A 21381-nucleotide genomic window follows, 5' to 3' on the forward strand; every position below is an offset into this window, starting at 1 on the left:
AACGTCACTGCAAGGTGTGGCCGGCTGTCAAGATTTTTACTCTTCACCCAACTTATTTCAAACTTTTCTTCCCCTGAGTCGTTAACCCTATTTGTGATTCATCTCATCACTTCTCTCTGTTGCACACTTTTTCTAATTCAGTTTTACTGATTAAGGCCCTTGGGTGGCAAAATGTAATGTGAGATAGCAACGCCGTAATATTTCTCTGTCAATCAGGTACTTGTGAGAGGCAACTTTAATTAAAGCCAAGGAGTGTAAGTTAAGCCCTTTCCAGGAGTTTTCTCAGCCAGAGCCTTCAGAGATGATGCTGTGCACTTTAACTCACAAGTCAACAGAAGACTTTAACACGTGTCATAAGTTGAAAAGTGTTCGTTAACAGGAGCTGGGCTTTGTTTTTCCAAACATGTTTCCAAAAGGCTATTTTATTTTAAAACACACACAAAGTTGGATACAAATGCCTTTTAAACCATGGTGAAGGAGAGGATTTCACTGACTGCTTAAGCTGATCATCTCTTCCTCTCTCCCGAGTCCGCTGTCCTCGAAGCCTTATGAAGGACAAGGAGATGGGTCTCCTCCTTTGCTGCCTTGTTTGTTGTCACACGAGGCTTGGATGATGGACCAATTTTTCTGGAACCACTTGGCAATCATTAAAGCTTTGCAGTTACTGGTTTTCCTATGGGTGTCTTACAGCCTTAGGTGAAAAGAGACAACTCATGAGATGACATGGAGTCTACCTTCCCTATACAACTGCTCACGCAAGAGAAACCCCTGATCCTTGCAGAGTTCTAGAGGCTCCAACACCTAGAGAAAGCACCAACAGAGACACCAGCACCCTTTGCAGCAGCTTCTGAAAGAGCAAGGGCATGGCCAGCACCCCCGGCTGGGGCAGAGCCAGAATTCCAATCCATTCAAGTTTTCTAAACTTCAAGTCCTGTATGTTCTAGTGGGTTCGCACTCACACATTTGCCTTCTGAGATTAAGAAATGAATTCCAGGAGTTCCCGTCATGGCTCAGTGGTTAATGAATCCGACTAGGAACCATGAGGTTGCAGGTTCGATCCCTGGCCTCACTCATTAGGTTAAAGATCTGGCATTGCTGTGAGCTGTGGTGTAGGTCGCAGACGAGGCTTGGATCCTGTGTTGCTGTGGCTGTGGCATAGGCCAGCAGCTACAGTTCCGATTGGACCCCTAGCCTGGGAACCTCCGTATGCTTCGGGGTGTGGCCCTAGAAAAAGACAAAAAAAAAAAAGGAAATGAATTCCATCATCCCTAGAATGAAGGTTTTGGGGTCTGTTTTAGCTTCATGTCTCTCTTACCAGATTCAAATTCAGTTTTTTCTTTTTTTTTTTTTTTTTTTTTTGTCCTATTAGGGCTGCACGTGAGGCATATGGAGGTTCCCAGGCCAGGGGTCCAATCGGAGCTGTAGCTGCCGGCCTACGCCACAGGCACAGCAATGCCAGATCGGAGCTGCACCTGCAACCTACACCACAGCTCAAGGCAATGCTGGATCCTTAACCCACTGAGCGAGGCCAGGGACCGAACCTGCAACCTCATGGCTCATAGTCAGATTCGTTTCTGCTGTGCCACGACGGGAACTCCTAAAATTCAGTTTTTTGTTTTTTGGTTTTAAGAAAAAAAGTTCGCAGGCTAGGGATTGAATCAGAACTGCAGCTGCCAGCCTATGCCATAGCCACAGCAACAAAGGATTTGATTTCCTTAGTTTCCTTGAGAAATTGCTATGTGATAGAAATGGCTCTCTGAATATATTAAACTCTACTCCTGTTCATCTCGATGAAGTGTTTGGTGCCATACTTTCTTGTTTTACTATATGTTGATAAATACAATGTGAAAATCCACCAAATTTTATTAAGCTGTACTTACCAAGCATTTCTTCTAACTTTGTTGCGGCAGGTTCATTCACATTAAACACAGTATCACTATTTCTAGGAGAAAAAGTAACAAGCTTCCTTATAGCATAAACTAGGAGGAAAAGACAATTTTCATTATTTATACAGTAAGACTACTTTTAAATAGTCTTTCTCAAGACCAACCTTAAATAGCTGAATATATAAGGTGCATGTGTGTGTATGCGTGTCAATACTGTGTGTATAGTACATATATTTTTATATACATAAGAATACACACACACACACACACAAACACTACAGGTCCCCACAAATCTTTCTTATAATTAACCTATAAATTTCAATATTAGGTCAAAGCCAAAATGCTGGCCTAAAGCACTTCCTTTCTTAGCTTCGATATAATTTTTACTCAACCATATAAAATTTGCATGGTGGAGTTCCCATCTTGGCGCTGCAGAAACAAATCCGACTAGGAACCATGAAGTTGAAGGTCGGATCCCTGGCCTTGCTCAGTGGGTTATGGATCTGGTGTTGCCATGAGTTGTGGTATAGGTCGCAGACGCGGCTCAGATCCTGTGTTGCTGTGGCTGTGGTGTAGGCTGGCAGCAACAGCTCTGTTTAGACCCCTAGGCTTCGAACCTCCATATGCCACGGGTGCGGCCCTAAAAAGACAAAAGACAAAAATAAAATAAATTTGCATAGTAACGCATGGTGAGCTGACTCAGCAGGAGATGGAAGAGTGAGGCACAGTGTGACGGTCACTAGGTGAGACACTCCCACGCCTCTCTCTGGACCTGAGGCCCGTGGTACCGTGCACAGTACTTACACCTTCTTCTTGTCCACCACACCGAACCGCACAAATGCCGCTAAGGCGTTCTTCTGCACGTCGGAAGATAATACATCGTAACATTGCGAGATGCCTAAAATTGGGGAAGGGAGAGTGAGTAGACTAGTCTCTTCTTAACTGTGGAAATCACTAACCACAGGGCTTTAACTCACCGTGATCGAGAAGCTGACTAGTGAATTTCCTAACTTTCACCAGGTACTGTTTCTCAGTGAAGGAGTCTTCTTCTTCGTTCAGGAGGTATTTGCAAATTATCTGATTTTAAGAGGGAGGATGAGAGGAACAGAAAGGGGAAGAAAAAGAGAAAAAGATAAACAATAATTTTACCCTGCCCCTTCTAACAGCATGATACTATATTAGAGCAGAATAAAGACACCCCCACCACCCCAGCACCTCCAAAGATTTGAGTATAGAAAAGTTGCGGAATTTTTAGATCTCTCTTGATCTTATATTACTTTTTAGAATTAGAAAAAGAAAGCTGGAAATAATATTGACATTATCAAATGTCATTATAGTTTTTCACTTTTACAAAGTGCAAGTTCAGTAAATTAAGTAAATTTCTATTTCCTTAACGTAACGCTGCTTAGGAAGAGAGGGGCCAGAGTTTTTGCAGCTTTTTTTGCTCTGAAAACACCTGGCAACATGCTAGGCCCTAAAACACTGATGATCTGCACTGTAGGAAGGTGCTCAAGGCAGAAGCAGCGTTCATCCAGTACTACTAAGTGTCCGACTTGGTGCCAGGAGGCTGACAGCGGGTCACTCATGGCCCTCAGCCCTGCTGTGCAGGAAGCTGGTCCCGGTGCCTCTGAGCAGCATTTGGAGGGAGGTCACAGGGCCCTCTTCTGGCAGATACATATGGGTCCTCTCGAGGCTACGCCTCACACTCCCTGACTCCCCTGGAATCCCCACACAACTCCTCTGGGCACAGACACCATCCCCTCTCTGCACCTGCTCCTGAGAGCTCTCACTCCTTCAGATATTTGCACTTGAACTTTTTCCTTCTCTTCCAACATCACCACTTGGTGGTAATATAAGTAACTGACTTTACCTGTCATTTGAATTCTTAGTTTATTGCATACCTACTGTGTACCTTACTACATGCTAAGAACAAAAGACGTAAGATACAGTCTGCAGGTGTTGGGGTGTAACTGTGCTCCTGGCATCATAGAGCTGTTACCCTCTCAGGCCTGTGACAGACCAAGGTCCAATGTAAGGGAGCAAGGTTTCACCTGAGAGGGGAAATCATCCATCCTAGTCACTAATCTCTCTAGCTGTACCATCCACCTGGGGAAGACACTTGCCCTTCAGACCAGAAATAAGTACACGGTGGAAATCTAAGCATGAGAGGGTGAAGGCAAACTTGCAAAAGATTTACACACCTGATAAGATTCCACAAAAGGTTTAAAGAGACCTATTAAAAATTCTAACAAAGCGTTTCCTTTTTCTGTAACTAGGATGTCCCTTGTCGTCACTTCTATGGCCTCACTTTTAGAAAGCAGGTAACAGCCTTCTTCAAAGTCCTGGAAGGGGAAGGGAGAAGACAGAATGCATCCACCAATTCATAACCGAGTCAACAATCGGCTGTGAGGCTCAGGATACGCAGCCATGTGCTCTCAGAACAGGAAAAAAAAAAAAAAAAAACCCAAAAAAGAAAAAACACCAGCTATTTCCACAACCCATCCCAGATGGTTCTGGCTGTTAAGAGCCAGAGAAGCATGGTGCCAACACTCAAAACGTTGAACTTTGAATACAGCAAACATGTGGAAAACTGATAAGCCTTAAAAATCATGACCCGGGCGATAGATTTCTTTCATTTCGCACAGCCGTGCTCCTCACATTTAAGTGAAAGTGCGTGCAGCAAGTCTGAAAAATACTGAGAATCATGCTGCACTCAGAGACAGCTGTCCTCATTGCCTACTGAAGAAATCTGCGCCCCTCAGCTCAATGACAGACACCTAGCCCATGTGTGGGTCCTGGCACTGCCCTGCCCCCCGGGAGCCGGCAGGCCAGCTCTGGGAACCCGATCCCTTACCACTGTCTACACTCCCAGGCAAGACCAATGTTCTCTCATCTCGAAGCAAAAGGCCCAACTCATTCCGACAAGTTGTGCTGGAAACTGTGTGCTGGTTGGTAAATGCACAACATAACAGAGTTGGTTTATTTACAGTGGCTGCATTAATGGTTCAAAGATGGGGTTCCTCTCACCAAATGATCCCTAAATTATTGATTAAACGTGACTGAGAATTAAAATAGGGTGTGCTGAACTGTGTGTGAGCACATTTTCTTTAGTTCTGCCACAAGCAGCCTTGAAGGAAGGGAAAGCACCCTTGTGAATCCAAGCCCAATGTCTCCAGAACTCACCCCACAAGCACACCTGCTCTCTGGCAGCAACGACTTACCTTCAGTGCATTTCCTGGCAGAAAGATGAACTCATCTGAAAACACACTGCATAGGAAGCGAAAGCAACTGTAGACATCCTCTGGAAATAAATTCATTATATAAAATTATAACTGCTTTGTAAATGTCCAGGGGGTACCTGGAAGTCCGTGGTACTCTAAAATGCAGTATATACATATATATAGATAGATTAGTTCTCATCCCTGCCACATGAATAACATGTTATTCATGTGGCAGGGATGAGAACTAAGGCCCCAAAGGAAGCTAGAACCAATCCAGATTTTACCTACAGAGACACCATCGTTTCAATGGTGGAGACTCAATTACAACCAGGCCTCTAAGCAGTTGGTCCGGTAATGAGCAAGAGACCACACTGCCCAGAAGCCAGGGTCCTTCGTTTTCCCTAAATAATGGTTCTCTAGCAGAGAAGGAAAGGAGCGGCTATTTATTCCCTCCCACACTCACGTTTGCTGATGTCTGTAACGGCTTTAGCACCAGAACCCACTGGCACACAATAACAAACTACTGCTTATCCCTCGGACACTGGGGCAACCCTGCCCATTGGCTATAGACCTCTTTCATCTTTCCAACACGTGCTATGAATTTTCTCATCACAAAAACACAGACATATGGGCACAAATGGTTACCCCCAATTTCAGGATGTTCACAACACTCTAGAAGACCACATATGTTGAATCCTGATGTAAGAAGCCTCAGAGAGAACTAAGATCATGATCTGAGTTTTCTGTGTCCTGAACTAGGTTATCTGACCTCCCTGGGCCCTGGTTTCCTCATTCATAAAACCCTGGATCCCTGAGGTTCCTTCTAAGGCTTAAAGGTCTGGAGCAGAGCTCAGTGTGGCTCAACTCTGGCTTTTCCTTGCAATTATCTACAGAGCTTTGAATAACAAAAACAAAAACCACATTGGCCCACACCCCAGACCAATGGAATCAGAAACCTTCTGGGGTGGAGCTCAGCCTCCCATAACTCTCAAGTGCAGCCTGGGTGGACCACCCCTTCCCCCTCCCCTGCCCCACCCCCCCAGCCTCGACCACAGGCCTTCATGGAGGAGCTATTTCACTCACTGTGAAGTCCTCAAAGGACAGCACTCGCATATCTGTGCGGCCACTCACCTGCCCATCTGCTTCCGAGGGAACTGACCCCAGAACAAGAGCCCCCGCCCGAGAAAGGCAGCGCTGTACTCTAGCCCCAGATCCTTCCTTAAGTAAGTGGGAGCCCAATTTTCCTTATTTATAAAATGAGGGATTGAGACTAGACAGCTTCCCAGGTCCCTCACGGTTCCCCAATTCTAAGCAGACGGCCCTTCGCTGGCCTGGGGTCTGCACACCACAAGGCTTCCAACACTGTTCCCTACATGGAGCTGAATGGCCAGGACTCTTCTAGAATGCAAGACCACACTCCCGATGGTCACCTTTACGGAACCCGGGTGTCATCTGCAGTGCCACGGCCACTAAAGAAGGTCGGACAAAGACGTTGAGCAACTGGTTCCTGTAAGCCGAGCACATGAGGAGGGTGACATGCTGGAAAATCAGTCCATCGACCACATCTGTGGCTCCAGAGTCCACTTTCAGAGCCACCTGGTCTCTGAGGAGGCTGACAATGTTGGAGTGCAGAAGGATGCTGGACTGGACAACTTCCTCAGCAGGTTCACTGTCTGCAACAAAGACAATTCGCTCAGGCAAACGGCCAAGAAATGGTAGGGGTTGCTGTGGGGGATCTTAGGCCCAGTTTGAATCAACGCCAGTGACCCAACACATTTATTTTCAAGTGCCTGGTCCTGGTCTTAGGCTCTATCCATTGAGGTCATGATATCATAGGTGAGGAATAATGTATGCATTTATTTATTGCTTCTTTAGGGCTGCACCTACAGCATACGGAAGTGCCCAGGCTAGGTGTCAAATTGGAACTGCGGGCCTATACCAGAGCCACAGCAACACCAGACCTGAGTGATGTCTGCAACCTACACCACAGCTCATGTCAATGCCGGATCCTTAACCCACTGAGTGAGGCCAGGGATCGAACCCGCAACCTCATATGGATAGTAGTCGGGTTTGTCACCACTGAGCCACATTGGGAACTCCTGTGAAGGATATTTTAAACACACCATTTCATAACAACTCTAAGGACGTAGAACATACTTTCTTATCTAGCCCCAATCTGTCAGCCATTCTGAAATGCACTTCAGTTCCCACACTGAACAACCACACTTCCTTAGGAACTGAGGGTATCCAAAGGTTTTGTGATAGCAAGTTACATGACCAGAAAATCACATGTGTGTGAACTTAACAATACTAAGATGAGAAGGCAACACCCCCTCCCCTGCTCAGACCAATTCCAAGATGTCAAGGATGTCGCTTGGCAACTCTGCAGGTAAACCACAGGGCAACCCAAGAGGGGCTATGTCAGCATCAGGTCGCCCCCAGCAGAGGATTGCCAAGGAGGTGTTCTGGTTCCCTACATCAAAGATGACTGAGGGAGTTCCCGGCATGGTTCAGTGGTTAACGAATCCAACTAGGAACCATGAGGTTGCGGGTTCGATCCCTGGCCTCCCTCAGTGGGTTAAGGATCCGGTGTTGCCGTGAGCTGTGGTGTAGGTCGCAGGCATGGCTCGGATCTGGCTTTGCTGTGGCTGTGGTGTAGGTTGGCGACTACAGCTCCGATTGGACCCCTAGCATGGGAACCTCCATATGCCACGGGTGTGGCCCCAGAAAAGACAAAAAGAGAAATAAAAGAAAAAAAAAGATGCATACGGAAGTGCCCAGGCTAGGTGTCAAAGAAGTGGACCCATAACAGCTCCTGGCAGGTCATCCCCTGACAATGCACTGGCTGAGAGATAGCCAAGGATTTAGAATTAGAGAAGTGTAATAAAGATAGTATATTTAACACATACCCTTGGCCAGGGAAGTAATTTTACTGTTACCTGAGCCAAGGAGCTGGCTGACAGGTGTACAAAGCAGGCACACTGCTCCAGCTGGGCAACATGTCCTTTGCCTGCTGTCAGACCATGGCAATCCTGGGAACAGATGCTGATTCATCTTCCCTGCTGGTGACCAGCACTTAGCTGGGTGGCACTTCTGCGGGTAATTCTTCCTAAGCCTCTCCGCCTCCCCCTGCTCCGCTGCCACTCACCTCAAGCCCCGCAAGTGCTCCCCTGGGCATACCAGCCTTCCAGCTTGTCCTGCTGCCTCTGGTCTCTCCCACTGTGGTCCATCTTTAAAGCTGAGACCAGGTGGTTTTCTACAGGCCAACCCGTCACCCCTCCCTGCCTAAGATGCACAAATGCTCCCAAGACCTAGAGACGCCAGTCCAGACCTCAAGGCCTTTATGATCCAGCTGCTATCTGTGTCTCCACCTTCCATCACTCCCTTCCCAGACCCAACATTCTAGCATTACCCACCACGTGCAGGTCAAGGGGTGCCCGGTGCTGTCCTGACTCCTACAACTGCAGGGCTCTACCCCATCAGTCATCTGGAAGAGCTCCTGCCTTCCCAACAAGACGGGTTCCCAAGTTACATGTACGAAATCCTCCCTGAGGCGGGCCTTTCCTTCGCGCTGCAGCGCGGCGTAGTCTCAGTAACCCCCTGCAGTCTGAATTTCTATGAACCCACTCTTGTAGTTTACACATCACCACCCAGCCCTGTCTTCGACAGCCCAGCAGCGGCTACACCTCGTTCACCTTCGTACCCCTGGTACTCCCCAGCAACCACTAGGTGCTCAGAATTTAATGAGTGCACGGTAGCTACTTGACCATCAGTAATTATCTGGTCTTAGAAAGACGGCATGTCCACCTGGAGTTTCTGCAATTTTCAATCAAAGAGACTGAAAACAACTTAAGCGAACTATTGCCATATACGTCCCAAACTCCCAGCACAGCATTCATAAAGCCAGGGAGGTTTTTACAAGATTGCTATTCTCAGAGGCTCATGTGAAGTTCTACAAGACCAGCCGGTTAGTCCTTACAATCCAGTGAAGCAAATGAGATGCAAACATAATGTGGTAAAAAGAGGGAGGTAGAAAGGGAAGGCTATGTGGAGTGCTACCAGATTCATCATTTACCCCCTCCCTACGAGGTACCTGGGGAGGGGAGGCACTCAAGTCCTCTAGCTAGTCCGCGCCTCCCAGGGAGGAAAGACGTGTGAGCAATTGTTCTCAAACAAGCCACATGCTGCGCTCCATGCCCGACAGTGATAAGGACACATTAGGCTGTCTTTCTCTGAGCAGGCTTTGCTCAAAGTCCGTTTGAGCTTTTCATGGCTAGGCTACAACTTCTCCAAATGAAGGAATAAAAAAGCAAGCCTTCTCATCATGTACATTCCATATACGTACCAGGCCAAGTGACAAAGCCTCCAAAGGCCTGGGCTAAGCCTTTCAGCCACAATGTCTTCTCCACCAGAGCATCAAAGTCCATGGATGGCCGGTTCTGAAGCAGAACAGCAACTATTAGTGGCCATGGGTTGAGAACCAGGTTCTGAATCTGCAGAAGCTGCATTTTGTAGGCCACTTCAGTGACAAAGGCATGCATGTCTTCTGACTGTTTCTGAGGAATATATCTAAAAGGAAGAAAAGGGAACAACAGATTACAGTTCTGTTACTCAGACACATGTGAACGGAGAGGGAATGCGAGAAGACAGACCCTTTAGAAGGCCTCTCACACTTTCCATCAACTGAATTCTCTTGGGTGACACTGCAAGGACATACCTTCCCTTTACCATATTCAACTCGAGGGTATGCTCTTGAGAGGTGACAAAAAACACTCAAGGTAACAGGGTTCTACTATTCCTTTCCAGGACCAAAAAAAAAAAAAAAAAAAAGAAGTACCCCAAACCAACACCACTTGTGTTACTTTGTAAACAGGAGATATCATTTCTTCTATGAAAACTGATGCCTCCCCCACAGAATAAATCCATCGTTTGTGAACACGTCTCTTGTATACCACATGCATCAGGTTATGACGTGCCTTGTGACAACCGCTAGTGCCTGCTCTGGGTGGGCTGTACAGTTTGCCTGATGGCCACACTGCCCTTCTGAGAAGCTTTAGGGCTTCTGCCAATACTGCCAGGTTCCTTGCCTGATGGATCCCTCGCATGTCATCACCAAACATTGAATCAGATGCTATCGGTTACCTACACAGAGCTGGCTGGAGCAAAGAGAACACGTGACCTATGACCAGCCACATAATAAGGCGACTTAACATGAATGCCGTAGCCAGTGAGGACCCCCTGTAATAGACAAGTGGCTAACCCAGGTTTAGATCTACAGGGTGAAAGTGTATGGCTGCAAAATGCTAACATCTGCTTCTGACGGTGAATGAAGCTGGAAGCGAGGGCGCCACTAGCTGCTGATGCTTCAGATAAAGTGCGAATGATGCTGCATCACTGAGGCCTGGCTGGGCAGATGCTTGTCTCCCTTACTTCCCTGGATGTGGTGTATGTCTCCTCATTAAGAAAATCCAAATGGGGACTTCCCTGGTGGCCCAGCAGTTAAGGTTCCAGCATTGTCACTGCTGTGGCATGGATTCGATCCCCGACCTGGGAATTTCTGCATGCTGTGGGCGTGGCCAAAAAATAAATAAATTTTAAAAAACCCCAAAGTGTATCTGTACCTGCATACTAAAAAAACCTGACACTCGGAGTTCCTGTTGTGGCTCAGTGGTTAACGAATACAACTAGGAACCATGAGGTTGCGGGTTTGATCCCTGGCCTCACTCAGCGGGTTAAGGATCCGGCATTGACGTGAGCTGTGGTGTAGGGTGCAAATGCGGCTCGGATCCAGCATTGCTGTGGCTGTGGCCTAGGCCGGTGGCCACAGCTCCGAAAGATCCCTAGCCTGGGAACCTCCATATGCTGTGGGTGCAGCCCTAGAAAAGACAATCAATCAATCAATCAATGAACCTAATACATCTTCTTGCCCATAAAACTATACTCTTCTTGGGAACAGAGACTCACTACTATTAAACAATCCTTTCTAGTATTACAAATAATATGTAGTACATACTCTGGCTGGCCTACCAAGAGAGCTCAATAGTTCCCATACATGCGCTTGTTGACAATGGCTTATTTTTTCCCACTTTCAGTTACTAGGATACTGGCTAGGGGGCGGATAGGCTGGGAACAGAAATCAAGAGGAGCATTTACTGCTCAGAGAGTAGGCAGTGGATTTCATGTGTTTGAGCATAGTCTGCCTTTGCATGTTTAACATATATATCCCCACAGCTGTCTGGTGAACATATTTAACTGAAGCTTTCTGCTTCTCTGGTATGTGATCTCAGATAACCAAGTTTCAGCTCTAGAAGTGGTTGACTCAAGGGTCACAAATGACTCATTCATCCCTGTTTCTATGTCAGTTATGAAGACGCAGGCCTTGCACCTGGGCACCAGGTTGTACGGGCTCCGGCTCATCCTCCCAGCTGCCAGAGACCGAAGTGACACAGGGTCTCCAAAGTATATGTGAACGTTTCCAAACTTTTCAGAGAGAATCCTTCTGGCTTTCAACAATCCCTAATAGCATCAGAACAGGGAAAAAGAAAACAGGAATACATTCAGAAATTAGTTGATGCGCAAACTAGCATTTTCCTCAAATCCCAATAACATCAAGTTGGGCTATCCTTTACGTACAGTTGTAGACTCTTTTGGCTTAGGGACCCCTAGAAGCTCATATGCATATAGAGTTTCTTCCAAGATCCTATCATAACTGATGCTGATTGGGACAAGGTAGGTATCAAAAACTTCTCTTTTAAAAAATGGTTCCATCACAATATTCAGAAGACCTGCAAACATAGGGAGAAATGGTTTTTCTTTTTCTTTTTTTTTGGGTGGGGGGTTCTTTTTAGGGCCACACCCGAGGCATATGGAGGTTCCCAGGCTAGGGGTCAAATAGGAGCTGCAGCCACCCAGCCTACACCATAGCCGTAGCAACGAGGGATCTGAGCCGCATCCGTGACCTACACCACAGATCATAGCAATGCTGGATCCTTAACCCACTGAGCGAGGCCAGGGATCGAACCTGCGTCCTCATGGATACTAGTCAGAATCACTTCCATTGAGCCATGATGGGAACTCTGAGAAATGGTTTTTCATACACATTTTAAAGCAGAGCAGGAGTTCCCGTCGTGGCTCAGTGGTTAATGAACTCGATTAGTATCCATGAGGATGTGGGTCCAATCCTTGGCCCAGCTCAGTGGGTTAAGGATCTGGCATTGCCGTGAGCTGTGGTGTAGGCTGGCAGCTACAGGTCCGATTCAACCCCTAGCCTGGGAACCTCCATATGCCACTGGGAACCTCCATGTGCCACAGGAGCGGCCCTAAAAAAAAGGCCAAAAAAAAAAAAAAAAAAAAGCAGAGCAAACAAGAGGACATAAACAGGAAGATACTAAAAGCATGTACATTGTATTCTAAGCCCATAAATATAAACAATTAAACTTAAAGAAACACTTATAAAGAAAAGAATATCTTGCAAAAAAAGGGTCAAGTTCTATTCAGCAGCTATGACACTGCAGCCAAGGCCTTTGGGTTTGTATTCTTCCTCCAATCTGTAAGGAACCTACCAAATTTAGGAGTCAATGTCTTGGCAGAGCGGCTTCTTGTCCCTTCGAGGAAAAATTCAACAGGAGCATAACCATTCTTTAAAGAGAAAACACAAACAAACAAAACAAAACACAAAACCCATTGCCTACTCTCAAAGTGAAAAATCCTTCCTCTGATTCCTCTTCCCAGCCCCGTTCCCCAGCCCTCTAAACACACTGCTCAGAGTGAAACTTCAACAAGAGAGTCACACAGAGAAAACAGACCACTGACGTTCTGCGCATTCCACAAGAAGAAAATAAACAGCCAACCAGCCCATTCAGAAGTGGAGAATTTAAATAAGGCCTTAGAGCAAACTTCAGTGAACAGAAAAGGCAGCTTGAAAGTACTTGGCAATCATCTGCATTTACCCGTAACATAGTTTTCACGTATTCAGAGAACACGGCCCAGTAGAGTCTATTGCCACCAAAGGTGCGCCGCATGAAAAAGGCCCCTGACCTGCGCAGCAGCTCACTGACCATTTTCATTCCCAGGAAGTCTGCAAGAGAAGGAGTGGTTAATATTTATTTGCAGACCTTGAAACTTTCTATAAATATCTCAACTCAAATTGTATTAGGAGATGTCAGGTATGTTGGGCATCCCTAATCTTAAGAAGAAACATCTAACCGAATTATGGAACAGAAGGGCCCCTGGGCAGGTGCCTGCTGGGAGGTGACCCTGGCATCCAGCCTCCTCAGTCGCCTCTGCATTTACAACCAGACTAGCCAGAGTCTGGGGCCTGGGCAGGCAACATGACAGTCTTAACCATGTCATTGTGCTGATTTCTTTAGCCAGCTGCTGACCTTGATGACACATCAACATACATCCTCCATGCTCTGGATGGTCAGGCCCAACTGGCCCTCACCATTCCTTTTTATGTGTCAGGTAAAAAACATCAATCTTCTTTTAGTGGCACAAATTTAAAAAGAAAACCAAATCCAGAATGAGAGAAAGAGGCCCACTATCATTTTTTTTTCTGTTTTTTTTTTGTTTGTTTTTTGCTTTTTAGGGAGTGCCACACCCCCAGTATATGGAGGTTCCCAGGCTAGGGGTCCAATCGGAGCTGAAGCTTTGGCCTTCACCACAGCTACAGCAATGTGGAATCTGAGCTCCCTCTGTGACCTACACCACAGCTCACAGCAACGCCAGATCCTTAACCCACTGATCAAGGCCAGGGATCGAACCCACAACCTCATGGTTCCTAGTCAGATTCACTTTTGCTGCACCACGATGGGAACCCCTCTACTATCAGTTTTGAGATAGTTCTTCCTTTCCCTGTCCCCTAATTTTCAAATAACTTCATCACGTATCTATATAGATGGAAATGTTTTCAAAGCGCTTAAGTCCCTGGTTGTTTTTACTTTTCTGTTTTCTACGTTTATTCGTGAAGCTGTACACTTGAACCTCAGCTTTCCTGGCTGCCTCATAAAGGAGACGATCATTTATTTCCCTTAGTAACTCTACTTTTAGGACTCAATCCTACAGAAATAAAAGCACCAATACGAAAATACACTAAAAACTTGTGTGTAACAGCAAAACTACATTATGATACCCTCATGAATGTTACATGGCAATAAAAATGTTAGACATAACTTGGAACCTTACAAAAGTCACACTACCTACAAAAAAAATAATTCAAGATAGATCAAAGACCTAAATATAACACCTAAGACTATAAAGCTCAGAAGATAACATAGGAGAAAAGTTTATTGACATTGGATTTGGTAATGATTTCTACAGGGGCAGGGGGGAGTCCATGAGGGATTGATTCCAGGACTCCACATGGACACCAAAACCCTTGGGTGCTCAGGTCCCTTATATAAAAGGGCACAGTGTTTGCATATAACTTAGCACGTATACATTATTTATTTTGGCCGCACCCACGGCATGCAGAAGTTCCCGGGCCAGGGAATGAACCTGAGCCACAGCAGTGACAACGCCAAGTCTGTTAACCACTAGGCCACCAGGGAACTCCCTATACATTTTTTAAAATCCTCGTATACTTTAAATCATCTCAATTATATTACTTTTAATTCCTAACACAATGTAAATACTCTACAAATAGTTTCATGTGAGTGGCAAATCCAAGTATTGCTTTTTGGAACCTTCTGGAATTTTGTTTTGGAATATTTTGGATCTGCAGTTGATTGAATCCGTGGATGTGGAACCCAGGAACACAGAGGGCAGACTGGGTATCAAAACTGAAAACTTCTGCTCATCAAAGAATACCATCAACAGAGTGAAAGTCAATCCAAGGGATGGGAGAAAGTATTTGCAAATCACACATCTGAGAAGGGGTTAATATCCAGAACATATAAAGAACTCCTATAACTCAGCAACAAAGAAAACACACAGCTCAAAGGACCTGAACATTCCTCAAAGATATAGAATTGGCCAAAAAGAATTGAAAAGATGCTCAATATCACTAATCACCAGAGAAATGCAAATCAAAACCATGATGAGATACCACTTCACAACCACTAGGATGGCTATTATTAAAACCAAAACCCAGAAAATCAGAAAATAACAAGTGTTGATGAGGATATGGAGAAATGGAACCCTTGTGCACTGTTGGTAGGACTGTAAAATGGTGCAGCCACTGCAGAAAACAAGTGGCAATTCCTCGAAAAACTAAAAATCAAATTACTGTACGCATCCTCTGCGTGTATGCATATATATACCTGGAAGAACTGAAAGCAGAGACTCAGATATTTGCACACCTGTGTGCACTGCAGCACAATAGCCAAAAAGTGGAAGCAACCCAAGTGTCCAGGGATGGATGAGTGAATAGAAACAATGTGGAGGAGTTCCTGCTGTGGTGCAATGGCATCGTCAGTGTCCTTACAGCGCTGGCATGCAGGTTCAATCCCCGGCCTGGCACAGTAGGTTAAGTATCCAGCACTGACGAAGGTGTGGTGTAGGTCACAACTGCAGCTCGGATCTGATCCCTGGCCCGGAAACTCCATATGCTGCTGGTACGGCCAAAATAGGGGGGAAAGGGGAACATTATTGAGCCTTAAAAAGGAAAATTTTGATATAAGCTACAATATGGCTGAACTTTGAGGACACTGTACTGAGTGAAATAAGTGAGCAACAAAAGGACAAATCCTGTTTGATACCACTTATAGGAGGTACCTAGAGCAGTCAAATCCACAGAGATAGAAAGTTGAATGGGGGGAGTTCCTGTTGTGGCGCAGCATAAACAAATCCGACTGGGAACCATGAGGTTGTGGGTTCCATCCCTGGCCTTGCTCAGTGGGTTAAGGATCTGGCATTGCTGTGAGCTATGGTGTAGGTCGCAGACACGGCTTGGATCTGCCAGCGTTGCTGTGACTGTGGCGTAGGCCGGCAGCTGTACCTCCAATTGGACCTCTCATCTAGGAACCTCCATATGCCGTGGAGGCAGCCCTAAAAAAGTAATTAGTTAATTAATTACTTAATTAATAAAATAAAAATTAAAAAAAAAGTAGAATGGGGTTGCCAGGGGTTTGGGGGGGAGAACAGAATGAGGAATTTCAGTTTTGCAAGATGAAAAGATTTCCGTGGATGGATGGTAGTTACAGTGGGTAGCACAACAATGTAAACATTGTTTACATTGAATGCACCCTGAATGCACACTTAAAAATGACTAAGATGGTAAATTTTATGTTTTGCATATCATGCCACAATTAAAAAAAATAAGTAAAAAGAATGTCAGATTTATTTATTGACTTAGAGAGATAGCTACTGCTATATTGTCAAAACAAAGAAATAAACAAACAAAAATATCCACCCGGCAGGTAATACATATAAGTAGTATAATCTCATTTTTCAACCACACCTCCAAGCCCTATGTGCTTACGTCTGTTAAGGCAGAGTGAAGTACAGTATAGAAGGGTATAATCCAAACTATTAAACACTGGGACTGGACTGGAAGGAAGAAGGGAGAGGCAATTTTCCTCCTTTTCTCCGAATGCAATGGTATTATTAAAATCATACCAGTGACCACTTTTTTATAATTAAAAAAAAGTAGGGAGTTCCTGCCATGGCTCAGGGGGAAACGAATCTGACTAGCATCTATGAGGATGAAGGTTCAATTCTTGGCCTCACTCAGAGATTAAGGATCTGGCGTAGCCATGATCCGTGGTGTAGGTCGCAGACATGGCTCAGATCTGGTGCTGCGGTGAATGTGGCATAGGCTGGTGGCTACGGCTCCAATTCTACCCCTAGCCTGGAAACCTCCATATGTTCAGGTGCGGCCCCAAAAAGACAAAAAAAATAATAATAATAAAATAAAGTAGAAAACCAATGCATACCCATTCCTGCAGCTATGACCGGCACAGGTAATTCGTAGTTGTATAAAAGGAAAGACAGCATCAGGAAGTCAATGTAACTTCTATGACTGGGCAGCAGAACAACGGGATGTTCCTGGATGGCCCGCTGTAGCTTTAAGACAAATGGTACATTTTGAATAATTTGAGCTTTCATGTTATGAAAATCGTATCTTAACTCAAGAAAACAGAAGACTGTGTAGATGTACACAGGGAGCACTAATGTTCTTCTGCCTCCCCTACTACATACACAACACTTATTTCAGAGCTGTGGTTAAATAATCTCACATAATGCAAGAATGTTAGAAGTGTAAACTGTATGGATCATAACAGCAATGGAGACGATCACTAACGTATATTAATCAGGCACCATATTAAAAACGTTCCAGGCCTTGTTCAATACCATGTATTTGTAAATAAGCCCTAAGCCTGAACTTCCTTGTTTGCAACATGGTCCTGCCTCTAAGAAATGGTGGAGTTAGGACTGGATCTAAAGTCAGTGTGAATTAAAAAGTCAACTGTTAACCATTGCACTAGACTGACTGGTGGTCTTCAGTAAGACAGAACCAAACTTCTCCCAGGGAGATTAGAACATTAGGAATTGCTAAGCCAAATGAAAGATAGGTATGTCTCTATGCACCAGCCTCACTGCCAGAGAGAATGGATGCCATGCCGTTGGGAGGGATGCATCTGAGCTCCCCAATGTGGTCCTCAGGTCAGTAACCTCTAATTACTCACTATGCAATGTGCTATCTGTCCCTCTGAAATCTACATATATAACCAACTGAGGCAAGGTGGTCTGTGATCCATCAAGACATGGCCAGCCATTGCCACAGCTGTGGCTCAGGAACTTTATTCAATATGCCGTTGGTGCGGCCAAAAGAGAGTAATTTTTAATAATTTTTTTCTTTTTTTGGTCTTTTTGCTATTTCTTTGGGCCGCTCCCGCGGCATATGGAGGTTCCCAGGCTAGGGGTCGAATCGGAGCCGTAGCCACCGGCCTACGCCAGAGCCACAGCAACGCGGGATCCGAGCCGCGTCTGCAACCTACACCACAGCTCACGTCAATGCCGGATCGTTAACCCACTGAGCAAGGGCAGGGACCGAACCCGCAACCTCATGGTTCCTAGTCGGATTCGTTAACCACTGCGCCATGACGGGAACTCCTAATAATTGTTTTAATTTAAAATAAAAAACATGGAGTTCCCGTCGTGGCGCAGTGGTTAACGAATCCGACTAGGAACCATGAGGTTGCGGGTTCGGTCCCTGCCTTTGCTCAGTGGGTTAACGATCCGGCATTGACGTGAGCTGTGGTGTAGGTTGCAGACGCGGCTCGGATCCCGCGTTGCTGTGGCTCTGGCGTAGGCCGGTGGCTACGGCTCCGATTCGACCCCTAGCCTGGGAACCTCCATATGCCGCGGGAGCGGCCCAAAGAAATAGCAAAAAGACCAAAAAAAGAAAAAAAAAAAGAATAAAAATAATCTTCAGAGGGAAAGCTCTTCCTTTCCAAAAAGAGTAAATTATTAAATGACAGGAGTGACGGAATTTAAAAAAATCATCATTTGGCAATCATTAGAGTAACAGCTGATTCAAGCAAAAATCGTCAGTGGGTATAAAAACTAGAAGAGGAAAGTAAGATGAAAAACAGGACAATGAACCATTTTTAAAGTCTCTCTTCCCAAGATATTTACGAATTACAGAGGAACAAAGAGCAGGCAGATGGTGGGGAAACCTGGCAGATGGCACCGTAACCAAATGACAAAAGTGCCCTTCACCAGGACGGGGCAAAGAGACGCCATGTGCTACTGGTTTGATACAATGGGGAGGATACAACCTGAGCCTAATCGAGAAAACATGAGTCAAACCCAAATCAAGGGACACCACAAAATAACTAGTCTGTCTCCTTCAAAAGCAAGAGCATGAAACACAAACCAAGACTAAGGAATTGTTCCAGATTAAGAGTCTAAAGAGATATGGAAGCTGAATGTAACACAGGAGGTAGGACTTTCTTTTCCTATACGTGATACACCTGGGACAATTGGTGAAAGATACATAAGATCTGCATTACCAGCATCCTATCAGTGTTAATTTGTTGTTTTGATAATTACACTATAAGAAAAGGTTCTTGGTTTTTTGGTGGTGGTGGGGTTTGCTTTTGCTGCATCCTCAGCATGTAGAAGTTCCTGGGCCAGGGATTGAACCCGAGCCACTGCAGTGATCCAAGCCACAGCAGTGACAAGCTCTTGGTAGATCCTTAGCCCTTGGCACCACAAGGGAACTCCAAGAACATTCCTGTTATAGGAAAAACACACCAGAAAGGTGTGTGAGGAAAGGAAAAAGAAAATGTTGTAGGTGAATCTATAGAAATGTGTTTTACTACTTCTGTAACTTTGGTGCACATGTGGTATTAGATTAGTCTATAAAGTCTGTAACCAAGTGACGAAGTTAGTTCTGAGGTCTGAAGGTCTGAAGGTGAAAGCTCAGGCTGGAGGCCGCCTGGTGACTGGGGCCTGCTCATTTAGTGTGAGGTGAGATGCATGAGGGCTGATTAAATCAGGAGGGAGCGAAGGAGAGTCTCTTAACAGAGCGATACTCACTTTCTGAATACCTTCTTCATTTACACACACTTTCGAGAAAATCTGTTTAAATATTTTGCTCAGGGCAAAGGCGAAAAACCGAATGGCTCCCAGATGCAGTTTGTGGCTCATCTCATCGAGGATCTCACAGGCCTCTTCTTGGAGGACCTCCACAGACTGGAGGGATTCCCTGCAAAGCTGAAAGGAAGAGGGAAAGCAGGGACATGTTTCGGAAAAAGAAAAGTCAACATTCTTCCTGCTCAAATCAGTATGACCAGTTCCAAATGACCGATGTTATACATGTTTTCCTCTTATTTTAAACTGACATAATGCAAGCTTCCACCCAAATTCTCTAAAATAAGTTGCTGCTCAAGATCTAGTACTCTAGAACCTATACTTAGCAGTTACTTTCAGTGGACTGCTGCAGCTCTTTGTCTGCTTGCTCCATGCTCCTAGGAGGTAACATCCAGGTAAAAACATAGGAGTCTACTGAAATAACTATCCACTGTATCAGACATGCAGAACACTGGGAATCAGTGACACCCAAGAGCTCACATGGACTGTTCCCCCCTCACACGGCACACAACACCCCATCTGTCTGTGCAGAGAACAAAATGCTGGCTGTGTGCTGGGACTGCCAATGCCTGGAGGGGAATAAGTCAGGTTCTGTCCTCAAACTAACTGGACCTTTTTTTTTTTTTTTTTGGCTTTTGTCTTTTGAGGGCCGCACCCATGCCACATGGAGGTTCCCAGGTTAGGGATCTAATTGGAGCTATATAGCTGCCGGCCTACACCAGAGCCACAGCAACGCCAGATCCGAGCCACGTCTGCGACTTACACCATAGCCCATGGCAATGCTGGACCCTTAACCCACTGAGCGAGGCCAGGGATGGAACCCGTGTCCTTGGAGTTCCTAGTCAGGTTCGTTAACCACTAAGCCATGATGGGAACTCCCACCTGGATCCTTTAACTTCCCCCTGAGCAAGCACCTTGAAAAAGAGTGAGGTCTATATGATAAATAATATTTATCCTTCCCACAGGCGAGTGCTCTGCTTTGGGAAGAGGGGATGCTGGAGTTACCTGCAGCAAGGGAGTGGCTTCCCTTTTTCAAAAAACTGAAGTGAAATTAACATAACCCATGAAATACCATTTCAAAGTAAACAGTTCACAAATGTTGCAGAGTGATCCTCTACCTAGCTCCAGATCTTGACTTTAAAGGGGCAGGCCCAAGAGTGTGGGACTAGGATAAACTGTTTCCTCTGAATCTGTACTCCCTTATTTGACTCAGAGCTCATCTGAAATAGTGATATAGCAAGAAAGGTTCGGTAATATGGTCAGAACAGAATCCAAACTGAATATAAACAGACTGAAGACTGAATGAACAGAGGTGGGGAAATAGACAGTGGCTACAGAATGAATAACTGAGAAGTCTGAATGAGGAGGAGAGAGAGGATTAACAGTTAAGGCAAAAATGCTTTACCAAGTTGGAAAGCCTTGGATCTGTTTGTGTTGGACTGTTTGTTTTGTTTTATTTTTTTGCTTTTTAAGGACACACCCATGGCATCTGGAAGTTCCCAGGCTAAGGGTCGAATTGGAGCTAGAGCTGCGGGCCTACGCCGCAGCCACAGCAACGCAGGATCCGAGCCGCATCTGCAACCTACACCACAGCTCACAGTAACACTGGACCCTTAACCCAGTGAGCGAGGCCAGGGAATGAACCTGCATCTTCATAGATGCTAGTCAGGTTTGTTGCCACTGAGCCATGAAGGGAACTCTTGTTTTGTTTTGTTTTTGTCTTTTTATCTCATTCC

The 21381-nt window shown here is 45.4% G+C and overlaps 1 protein-coding gene across 1 annotated transcript in view; it reads right to left on the reverse strand.

The window, feature by feature from the left end:
* Nucleotides 1-217: 217 nt before the first annotated feature.
* The window catches only part of GNPAT (glyceronephosphate O-acyltransferase), a 36428-nt gene continuing 15264 nt past the window's right edge, over nucleotides 218-21381 (reverse strand). Inside the window, exons 3-16 of the mRNA XM_047760016.1 lie at nucleotides 19592-19768; nucleotides 16981-17110; nucleotides 13057-13184; nucleotides 12670-12745; nucleotides 11741-11892; nucleotides 11493-11623; nucleotides 9453-9676; nucleotides 6538-6780; nucleotides 5108-5187; nucleotides 4088-4228; nucleotides 2864-2963; nucleotides 2691-2784; nucleotides 1881-1942; nucleotides 218-691 (exon numbers count right to left, since the gene is read on the reverse strand). Coding sequence (XP_047615972.1) covers nucleotides 648-691; nucleotides 1881-1942; nucleotides 2691-2784; nucleotides 2864-2963; nucleotides 4088-4228; nucleotides 5108-5187; nucleotides 6538-6780; nucleotides 9453-9676; nucleotides 11493-11623; nucleotides 11741-11892; nucleotides 12670-12745; nucleotides 13057-13184; nucleotides 16981-17110; nucleotides 19592-19768 — 1782 coding nt within the window. The 3' untranslated portion in view covers nucleotides 218-647. The remainder of the gene's footprint in view (nucleotides 692-1880; nucleotides 1943-2690; nucleotides 2785-2863; nucleotides 2964-4087; nucleotides 4229-5107; nucleotides 5188-6537; nucleotides 6781-9452; nucleotides 9677-11492; nucleotides 11624-11740; nucleotides 11893-12669; nucleotides 12746-13056; nucleotides 13185-16980; nucleotides 17111-19591; nucleotides 19769-21381) is intronic.

The sequence above is a fragment of the Phacochoerus africanus genome, chromosome 15 (assembly GCF_016906955.1).
Source record: "Phacochoerus africanus isolate WHEZ1 chromosome 15, ROS_Pafr_v1, whole genome shotgun sequence".
Lineage (NCBI taxonomy): Eukaryota > Metazoa > Chordata > Mammalia > Artiodactyla > Suidae > Phacochoerus > Phacochoerus africanus.